This window comes from Aptenodytes forsteri, unplaced genomic scaffold (genome assembly GCF_000699145.1).
Source record: "Aptenodytes forsteri isolate BGI_AS27 unplaced genomic scaffold, ASM69914v1 Scaffold231, whole genome shotgun sequence".
NCBI lineage: Eukaryota > Metazoa > Chordata > Aves > Sphenisciformes > Spheniscidae > Aptenodytes > Aptenodytes forsteri.
This window is the reverse complement of record NW_008796046.1, coordinates 3,108,029-3,118,915: the sequence shown is the minus strand read 5'-3', so window position 1 is coordinate 3,118,915 and position 10,887 is coordinate 3,108,029. Positions and strand designations below refer to the sequence as shown.

The 10,887-nt window shown below is 44.8% G+C and overlaps 1 protein-coding gene across 1 annotated transcript in view; it reads left to right on the top strand.

Moving 5' to 3' along the window:
• Positions 1-10,887, top strand: part of TENM4 (teneurin transmembrane protein 4) — a 421,264-nt gene that overhangs the window by 383,834 nt on the left and 26,543 nt on the right. The window contains exon 26 of the mRNA XM_009286142.2: positions 8,988-9,160. Within this exon, the coding sequence (XP_009284417.1) occupies positions 8,988-9,160 (173 nt within the window). The remainder of the gene's footprint in view (positions 1-8,987; positions 9,161-10,887) is intronic.

Sequence of the window (10,887 nt, the reverse complement as noted above, 5' to 3'; positions counted from 1 at the left end):
TCCAGCCACTCTTCCCCAGGCGTGTAGTGCTGCATGAGGTTGTTGTGGCCGAAGGTTAGATACAGACGTTTACATTGCAGATGTCTACAATTTGGTCAAATGGATCCTATCAAAGTCATCTAAGTTATTGATAAATATTGCTAGTGATAACAATGTATTTACCTATCTTATTGTTATTGTTAGAAAGCTTTTTTATATGCTCAGTCTAAATCTTCCTTGCTTGAACCAGAGACTGTCACTCTTCATCCTGTCCTGTCCTGTCCTGCCCTGAACTGTCCTGTCCTGCCCTGCCCTGTCCTGTCCTGTCCTGTCCTATCCTATCTGACCCTATCCTAACCTGTCCACTAGGGACCTGGAAAGCAGATCTGTCTGCTCTTTTCTCAGCTGTAAAAAGTACATATCAAATGGCTCAAGAACTTGCTCTGTGATAGCTCTCAAAAGGTAATCAGCGATAGGGAATCATCCAGTGGGGTTGTTTCGGGTGAATTGGCAGGGATTGATTCTACCCAGGTTCTACCCATGCATAATCTGGGAAAAAATAGAAAATCAGAACTGATAACATGAGAAGATTAGTAAATAAAGGTGAGATACTTAAATTGCTTGATAAAGTAGGTTTCATTTAAAGAAAATATGTTCTTACACAGTCTAATGCCAGGGTACACATGTAACAGGCCACATCTCAAGAACTGGGCTGAGCATTGACTCTCAGAGGTTGTAGTGAGCAAAGCATCAAGGCATCCAGTGTGATTCTCAGCATAATTCCATGGCAAATCTGTCTAACTTGTTGCTTGGATGGACAAACAAAATGAATACATTTACTCATCCCACTCTACTTGTAGTGGGTACTGCAAAGCTGATTTTATGTCTGTACAGCATTGATGAGACTAATACTGTCGGTTGTGATGTTTGCAGTTTATGAAGGACAACGAAAATTGAAGGCTGTGCAGAAAAACACTAAAAAAATGCATTCATGGGGAGAAAGTGCTTTATGCTGGTGAACTAAGAAGAGTTGATCTATTTATCTTAACATGAAGAAGATGGAAGTGTCTAGATCACAGCATGTCAGCACAAAACTATCACCTACAGAGGGACTCTTAATCTAGCAGAGAAAGGGTTGAGAAGGGTAAGGGGCTGGAAAGCAAAGCTAGAGATATTCAACTTGACAGGAAGGCGTGAGTTTTAAAGGCTGAGTTTACCTAACCGGTAGAGCGACCAACCATGAGAAGCACTATATTCCCCATTTCTTGGTATCTTAGAACATGACTCTGGATGCCTTTCTTAAGATATATTCTCACCAGAGAGAAGATTTGCATGAGTCAAACACAAACTGCAGGGATGAGTGCAGGCACGTGAGGATGAAATCTAAGTTCTTTGATATTCAAGAAGCCAAAGAAGATGGTGTAAACCAAATCAGCGTTCAATACCTTCAGGTTATTGGTTTCTGTATCAGAACATGAGGAAATTTACATTGGGGAAGTTTAAGTGATTTAGAGAAATCCTGTTATCATGAGCTACTGGAAGGTGCTCCGAGTAGTTTTCAGTCCTGGCTGAGGGGGAAGGTGAAGCTCATATTTCTGTTTTGCTTGTGGCCAAGGAAATAAAGAGATCAAATCTGACTCTGAGGAAAAGCATCATGTTTCTCACAGCACATAATAGTTGTTTATGGGCCAGGGCAGGCTGGACATCACTGTTTAAAAAGTTAAGAGTGAACGTAAATTCAGCTGGCAAGTTTACACTGCACCAGTGGCCCCATGAAGAACATCCTTGTAAGATTTACCTTTACCTGACTGTCCACAGAGGACCATAAACCAGACACCCAATGTGAAAGAGCAATTGTATTGCAAGAGTGGCAGCACTATGTGTGTACATGTCCAGCATCTCTGGTTCTCCTTCAGTTGTCGCTCTTACCAGGGCATTTCTCAGCCTTTATCATAAGGCTGCAAAGAACTGTGACATATGGCCACGTTGGTGTGACTCTGGAGAGAAGGAGGCGGGATACATTGACGCAGTACCAGAGGTCTATCTCCAGGGCATACCAGGGAATCCAGGTCCTCCAAGGGTTCAGGGTGGGCTGGCACATTGTCGTTCATTTCTGTAGGGGAAGGAGACAGGTGCTGTCTTCAGGCGGTGGCAGACTTGCTCACAGCACTTACAGCTCTTCCTTTCACACATCCTACACCAAAGCCTGCTGTAACAATCCTGCTTTATTGGGTTTAGCACTGAGTAAGGTTCAGTATATAATGCTGTGCAGTTTCCCTTTCCTTTGAGAGTGAAACTTAACTCCCTGCAGTAATTAGCCTGTCCCCCCCAAAGGCCTATCTTTGAGGGGTTTAACATTATATAGACCTTCTCTGCCTCTGCAGAGGGCTTGACGTTCGCTGTCAATTAATGCAATGCAGCTCAGCTTGTCCAGTAACTGGATTAAAGACTTCCCTTCTCGTTGAACCTGTGACAGTGATAATCAGCAGCAAAGGAAGTTGATCTGGAAACTGCCAGGGGAGCGGCATCTTGTTGATCAACTCCTCAAGTCAAAGACAAAGGATGCTGTGTGACTACTTGCTTCTTTGTTGTTGCTGCTTTTTCACTTGACCTGAAAAAATTGCTACCAGCCTTTACAAAGTTTCTTAGCAGTTGCTGTTTATCTACTTCAGAATCTGGAAATTCTTATTAATGTATTTGTTTAAATCAAGAATACGGCAATTATCTTGATTAGCTCATTGAGATGGTATCACTGCACATTAATTCAATTTCCCTCTGAGCCAAAGTCAAACCTTCTATGCATTATTTAGCCCAGATGAAGCTCTTTCACGTAGGTCCTTTGTGTCCCCAGTTAGTTTCGAAGGTCACCTCGTCCCATACAGAATGACATATTTACACATCACTACAGCCAAGCCCAGAAATTCAAAATCTTTTCATGGACTGCCCAAGAAGTGGCTCAGGGCTGCCTGGAGAGCGAAGGGTACCGTGGAGCCAGATCTCCAGATGGGCGGTAAGGGGAGCTTTGACCCGTAATGTAGGATGCTGTTTTACAGAGAACCAAACTCTGCCAAACCTCACACACTGTAATGGGTGGAAGGTAGGAGCCAGCTGGACTGAGCATGCAGGAGGACCTTGGATGGCTTCCCAATGACCCCCAGCACTCAGCAGAGGTCCCACCCCAGCAGTGTTTGGTGCCCCAGCCAATGCCCTGCTCTGGGCGACTGGGGTACCAGAACTGGGCATCGTAGTCAACATCTACCCCACAGTGAGATGTAGACTCAGTCTGCCTTGTAGTTGGCATAAAAGCTTTGCAATTTTTTTCTCTTAGTCAAAAACAGAGATAAATAGCACATTACCTTCAGAGGAGCAGCCACCTCTTGACTCAGAGAAAAGCTAGCTTACTGCATTAATAACATCCCTTTATCACCTGATGATACCTCAGGTCATACACTGAGTTTTATGGGATTTGGTGGCATCCTTGGTTTAGAGTAGTTCAAGTGAGGGTATCGTATCGTTCTGCTCCTGCAGTGGACTGGAGTGTGAGAAACACCTTTGGCTTTTGCTCTCCCTCCTCTTTTAGCAAGATTTCTTTGCTCCACAATTTCTTCATGATAAAATAATTAGATTCTCATCAATGTTCCTCTGAAGAAGTTACAGTGAAACTCCAGTAAGTGCCGTGATAAAATAGTGCTTCTCCAATACTCTCACGAAGTTGTGAGGTCATGTTTTGAGCCATTGGCCTGGCCTGAAATGAATGCCTGGTGTCAGAGTTTAGTTGAGAACCAGGGGAATTATGAGTATCCTAAAAGCTAGAGAGAGAGAGAGATCTTCCTCTTCTTGTTTGGGCAGTCAGAAAATTCTGCAGACAGTGGCTGCAACCTGGCCTTGTGTCATTAGGGAAAGGACTTGCCTTCATACATATTTGAGTAGTATCAGTTTGTCTGTTACAGATTTATTTTTAATGTTGTGTTTAATGTTGTTTGAAAAATTGTGAAGAGGCGAGCTTGTTCAGAGGCGGCAGATGCATGTCTATATAATCGCACGCAAAATATAGTTTGCAAAGTACATTAGGACACTTTGGCACTAAATGCAATATTATTATAGTGAATTTTTTCCAATCTATTTGACTTGTAGTTTTAAAAGGCTGATGAAATGTGAAAAAGCTAAAATGAGGAATAAAATAAGGCAAGGAATTGATTTCTGAATAGACAGTACTTAGGATGCTCTCTTTAATTCCCAAGGCCCAGGTCTCTACACAACGGTAATGTGATAAATGAAAGCTCTGAATGTTTACAAGCTAACAATTAGGCCTCATAAGCACCAAATACCGTTTTAATTCTGTGCATTGAACCTTAGCTAAATACATTTCCAATTGGGAATGGATAGCAACAGCTTCCTTTGCTGGCCTAATAATTGTCACTGTAATTGTAAGTGCTGAGTCTTTGCAGCAGGTTTGAATGGGAGGCAGCAGCTGTGTTAGCAGGTGATGAATTCATTGCTCGGGGTGGCTGCTGCGTGCGCTCCCATGTTTCAGTATTTCCTTAATTCTGGTGCTTTCAGAGCATTTGGAGAACACAGAAGTCTTAGGCTGTGATGAAAACTGGCCCACCCCTAAATCCCAAGACTGTGGAAACAGGCCTATACAGCTTAGCTGCAAAATGAGGTGACTAGGAGAGATTTATCTTACTGCAAATACCAGGGCGCACCTGCAGCTGCGAAAGAGCCAGTTGCTTGGCCTTCCTCACCAAGCTGAGGATGTGCTCTGGAAGTGCCTTTATAGGGCTGAAAGCAGAGGTAGAAGGAATGGACTCATTTAACTCATTTCATTTTTTTAAGCACATTATCTGTTTGGTATGTTGAAGCCTTCAAGCTAATGTGTCCTGGGAGACTGTGGTTATGTGATAGATGATATCAGGTATGTGCTGTGTGATCTAAATCAAGGGAAAAGGGGAAAATGCTCTGGTCCTGAGCAAAGCAGAAAAGAGAAAAGAAACTGCTTGCCAAGACGAAAGTGCTGTGTGTGTCCATGCTAACTAGCTTCCAGGACCTCCTTTTACATTGCCACCACAGTGCTAAAAGGAGTTTCTGTCTGGACTTGAGTGTTTTGCACTTCATCTGCCACCAATTAAAAATAACGATAAAAATGGGAACAGTCTAATTGTAGAACCTTCTCGCATTTCTCCCTTTGTAAGGCATGACCTCCTTGCAGCTGCAAATAGGTGAGCTGTCACCCCCAAAGTGAGTGCTTGGAAGGTCCCTGCCTCGCTCCTGGGCAGAGGTGCAGCAGCTCTTGCAAACGCAGAAAACACAGATGGTCCAGGTTACTTCTGACGGAGGCTAATGGGGTGACTAAGGAGGTGCTAAAAGTCTAATGTACACGTGTAGACATCTTAAACCAATTCCAGCACACCATTCCAGACTGTTCTGGCCCAAAACAAGCCTTGCTTCTCAGGACCCAAAGTCCCAAATGGAAGTCCTTGCTCTTGGTGAAGTTCTCCCCTGTAATGTGAGTTTTATACAGCTGTAAAAATGTAACTGTGGAAATTATGTGTATGTACTTATTCATTTTGACTTAAAAAGAAAAATGTGTGCACAGAGGTTTAGGCACCATCATACTCTTTCATGCTCTTTTTTCATGCTGTTCTAACCCATTTTGCACGGGCAAAGGTTACTGGCATATTTTCCCACTTGCCCGTTTGCAAATATTTTATATTTTCCCAGCAGAGAGCTGAAGGACCGTTTATGAGGGTGCTGGGAGCTGGATGTCCAGGAATAGAGTTTAAGGAGCTGGGTGTCTGCTGCTGCTTGGGGCTGTTAAACTGAGTATCCACAGGTTTTTGAGGCTTTCTTTGGAGCACATAAGTAGGGCTTGCATGGAGTATAGGTTTTGTGCTGACTCTCACCATGGTGCTGAGTGTCGTTCAATTAGGATAAACCATATGACTCACAGGACATTGACTCAGCACTTAAAGGAAATAGCAGCCACGTCCATCACGTGAACAAGCCCTCTGCCCCCATCCTGGCTTTTGCTCTCCTTTCCCTAATCCGCAGACCTGCTTCCTTTCAGACTCACACCTGTATTACACCAAACTCACCCCTTAGACTTCAGTGCAGCACGTCCAGATTTGTGCCATTATTTTTAGGAGCTGAATCAGGCTCAATTTCAGGAGCAGCTCATTTTTTTAAATTTAAATAGAACAATTTAAATAAATCTCTTACAGTTGCTAACACCACCAAGTCAGAGGTGTTAAATTCAGATCCATCTTCCTTAAATTTCAGAGCATTTGGGATCTGAGTTTACCCTTACGGTTCAGACTGATTTATGTATAGGACTATTGATGTCAAGGTAGAAAGAATTTGGGGTGTTACACAACACATCTTTAGTGATAACAATGTTTTCTCTGCTCAAGGTAGAGACTAAATCATGTCCCTTGTGTCCTGTCTCAGCAGATGGGGTAAAGATACTGCCTGTGACGTTTTCAGTTTAAGACTCACATGCTGTTTTAGGAGGAGATGTGCAGATGATTGTGCAGAAAGCACAATCAAAACGCATACCATCTCAGTGCAAACAGGACAGCCACAAACGTGGAGGAAAACGTTTGGTACCAAGAGCACTTTAGTTCTGACTCTTGCAAGGAGATTCAGTTTAGATCCAAGCTGTGCGCTGCTAGCCGCTTGGAAAAGCTTTAAGTGGTCGCTGCCAAACTCCTGCAATGCAGTCCTGAATTCATCCCTTTCTTTTTTTTTTTCTTTCTTCTTTTCTATTTCACAAGTGGCTGATTGATCGCCAAGATCTTGGAGGGAAAGGGCAAAGCTGCTCCGTCCTCCATGCATGGATAATCCCATGACTGATAGGCTGACGCTGTGGAAGGCCAAATGCTTTCTTCTACCTTCTCACCTCCCCCTCTGCCCAGTGGGCAAGAAAAGCCTCACGTGATGGTGTCTCCAAACCCACGGGCTGGAGAGACTTGCAATGAGCTCATCCATTCAGTCACTATACACTAAATATTAAACTTGGGCAAAAATCACCTTTTCTACCAGCCCTTCCTCATGCTAAGTCACTGCCAGCATATTGTCAAAAGCAAGTACCAGCACTGTATACAAATCTGGAAAAAAGAGAATGGAAGAGGAGACGAATTTCTTTTTCTGTACAGTGCAGAGCCAGTCCAATGGCTGCTCCTGGGTCTCATGGGTTGCAGTCCAAGAGTACTTTTTCTTTTCTTTACTTTTCTTTTCTTTTTGTCTGTTTGGGTTTTTTTGTTTTTAGTTGGAGTCTTTTGTCTTATTCCCCAGCTCAGAGTAATCCTGAAGAGGAGGATCAAGAGCTCCTCAGCCATACAAGGTCTGATCAACTGCATCCAGACCTTCTCTAACACATTTCTCTCACCTATTCTTAAAAGCGTTGGGCAATGGGGTTTCCAGCACTCCATCTGTTCCTCTGCTTGGAGCAACCATGGGCCTGGAAAATGTTCTCCAGCTTCTGACCTGAATCTTCCTTGTTTCCATTCAAGTGGATTACTTTTTGTCACATCCTCAGTAGACATGATGAACAATTAATTATAATTCTCTTCAGAACAACCGTTGCCAAGGTGGCATCTTCCCACTTCCTTGTTTCCTCTCTTCTAAATCAGCTCATTTCTTTTGGCTTTGCTTCTTAGGTCATGTTTTCTAACCTTGTTATCCTTAACGTATCATTTACATTATTTTGTCATTCTGAGGAACGGTGCCCTTCACTGGACACCATGCTCCATCAAAGGCTCACCGCTGGCTATTGCAGGAGAACGAGTCCTCTCTGCTCACCCACCATCCGCTTTGCATCCCCAAGTGATACCTTTTCTTGATATATATCATACAAATCATTCTTAAATGATATGTGGGCGGGACTTGAAAAAAGTCAAATGTTATCACTGACTGCTTTTGCTGGAATTTTTCTACTGTTTCTCCCTGACTAGTTAAATATCCCTTCCCTGAAGGTCTATCTCATCAGAAGGCCTAACAGCTCTCCAGAGATAAGCCAAGAGAGCTTCCTGCTGCTCTCCGTTTCAGTCTACAATAGCCTCACGGCAAGGGTCCCTTGCTAACCCTCTGCTCTTAGCTCAGTCTGAGACCCAAGGGCTCCCTTTTTGCAGTGCCACAAATGGGAGGCAGGATGGTGTGTTGGCTCCAGCGACTCAGGAGGCCTCTAGGCGCAGGTGTCTGCTTCTCCTTTTTATTGAAAAATAACCCCCCAGCTTGTTAACTGCTGTGGGACCTGCATGTATGTAGCTTATTTCATCTGGGTCCTGGTACACAGGTGTCCACATCACAGAAGCCTTCCCAGATGGTCCTTATGTTGACTCCCTCACTGGAAAAGCCAAGGACTCAGTAGGGGTGAAAACTGAACTGCTTTTGTACACTTTTAAATCAGTCCTTCCAGATGGTCCTAGGAACACTAAAAGGTAGACACGGGGGTCTCAGCTGTGCTCAGGGCTCTACACCATGTTCACAAAGGGCAGTTCTCTACCTGATGCGGCCAATCTGGCAGGTCCTTCCTGCTACCTGTCGCTTTTAAAATAAGGTTAAAAAAAAAAAAAGAAAAAACACACTGAAGAGCTCAGGACACAAGCAGACAGAACAGTTGGTGGCCTTCAGAAACTCCTAGTTCTGCTACACAGGATGCACGGGCCAGTGCTTTTCCCTAAGTCACAGCACAGTAGATGGGAAATAAAGTTACTCTTGTAAACAAGAAGCACAGTGCAGGTGATAAGTATTGGAAAAATGTTGTTAAAATACAGGCTAATACTTATGCAGTAATTTTCTGTTCTTTGCTTGATTTTTCTTCAGCTAAAAGCTGTGATTTTCTTTTCATGAAGCTAAAAAAGTCAAGACAGTCTGACAGACTGACAATGCGTTTTCCTCTGGGAAAAACCTGGGTGATGACTTCAAGACTTGGTCTCTGCTTTATAGGATGATTCCTGTATCCCACTCCTCTGTTGATGCTATTGACTTCACTCCATCCTCCCTTTCAGGTACGACAGCTTTGGGCGCCTGACCAACGTGACCTTCCCGACTGGCCAAGTGAGCAGCTTCCGCAGCGATACTGACAGCTCCGTGCATGTCCAGGTGGAAACCTCCAGCAAGGATGATGTTACGATAACAACCAATTTGTCGGCATCGGGAGCCTTCTACACCCTGCTCCAAGGTGAGTTGGGCCACTGTCCCTCTTCCAGCCAAGCTGCACACAGTGGATTATCCATCAGGCATCATCTTGGTAATCCCAACACCAAAAATCACCTGCATCCTCAGTGCCCCAGAGCTCCCCACATGCTGGTACAGATGCACACTCACACCTACTTAGCCACACTCCCTAGCACTGTGGTTGCTCTGCAGCTGTTTTCTGCTTCATTCTCAGCCGGTCCCCTTGCCGTGCAGCCCTTATGCAGTACAGTCCTCCATCATCATTACCATTATTGTTATAACAAAAAGGGTTGCATAAATCTAGCCGCGCTTCCAGCCGACCCCTTTGCTTCGTTCTCTTAATGGCTCCTAACTTAACAGTTACTCTCCTGGAACAGGCTTACAGCTGGTTGCTGGAAATCTCTCTGATTCTTTGTTCACTGGCTGCTCAAACATTCACAAGGCAGCATCCAGAAAAATGACCATCCCTGTCCCCAGAAGGTCAACGTTTGAGCTAAAGGGCTGGTGAGGAGAGGCAGAAAGGAGGACGGAGAGGTGGGCAGCCAGGATAGGACTGGTGGGACTGGTTTGCGGCTGTTGGAAATGAGCATAGTTCTGCCAGTGATGGTAAGGTGGGGAAGTGGAGGATTGATGAGGTGGAGGAAAAGGTGATGAAGTGGGAAAGAAAAGAGGAATAAATAGCAGGGGAGCACTGTGCTGACATACTGGTAGGGACAGAAGTTGTAGTGCACAAACCATGCCAGCCTGGATCTCCAAGTTCTGAAGGCTGAAGCCTCCTTAGGGTCAGGATGAGCCATTACTCCTGTTCCCTGGGGCTTGGAGAAAGGAAAAGGACCCTCAGACTTTGCTTTTTTTACTCCCCAGCTCTCATTCACTCCCAGTCTGTGCCTGATGGCAATGGGGTGTCAAACATCATTTTCCCTTGTGAAGAACAAAGTGCTCCGAGTGAGACCAACACGTTCCAGAGTCACGTTTGTTCCCACATCTCTGGGACACACATTTCCCTCCCCCTCCCTATAATAACAGCAAGCTTTCCCTAAAAAAAGTGCCTGCTATGCCTGAACACTGCCTTTCCTGCCTCTGGAGAGGGCGGCTGAGAGGGTGTCAGCCCCTTCAAGCCGTACTCACTATTCCTGCAGGGGAGACAATGACTTTCTTATTCTTTACTTCAGCCTGCAAAGCAGATCCAACCTACCCCGCCCCGTGCCATCCACTCGCATTAAGACGTCTGGCAACTGCACAGACACGAGGTTGGCTTCACCTCAAGAGCCTAATTAAGCAATAGAGCCCGCTGTTGGGGGCCCTTTAGTGAGATAATTGACTGTGATGTGATTTATACACCCAGAGCTGAAGGCACAGTTACATAATGGTGCCACGGTCAATTATCTCATTGTACTGCCCTCCAGCACAGGGACACTCTTGCCATTAGGACATGCAGTATTACAAACAGCTTAGCCATCTTCAGAAGTATAAAATTTACAAAACTGTTTGGATCTGAAGGAACTCACTTATCTTAAAATGAAGATCTGGATAACATTGCAGCAGAGGTGGCCTGCGACCTGCTGAAGGTGGGTTTCCCACAGGTGTCAGGGACTGTGAATTCCCAAACTGAGGTACCTGTTTGTTCATGGCAGCACTGCAGAAGCTGAAACAAGGGCCACTGGAGTTGCCCAGGGATGTATTAAGCACAGTTGGAATAAAGTTGCCTTCCAAGTGCCTCTCCAGCGGATG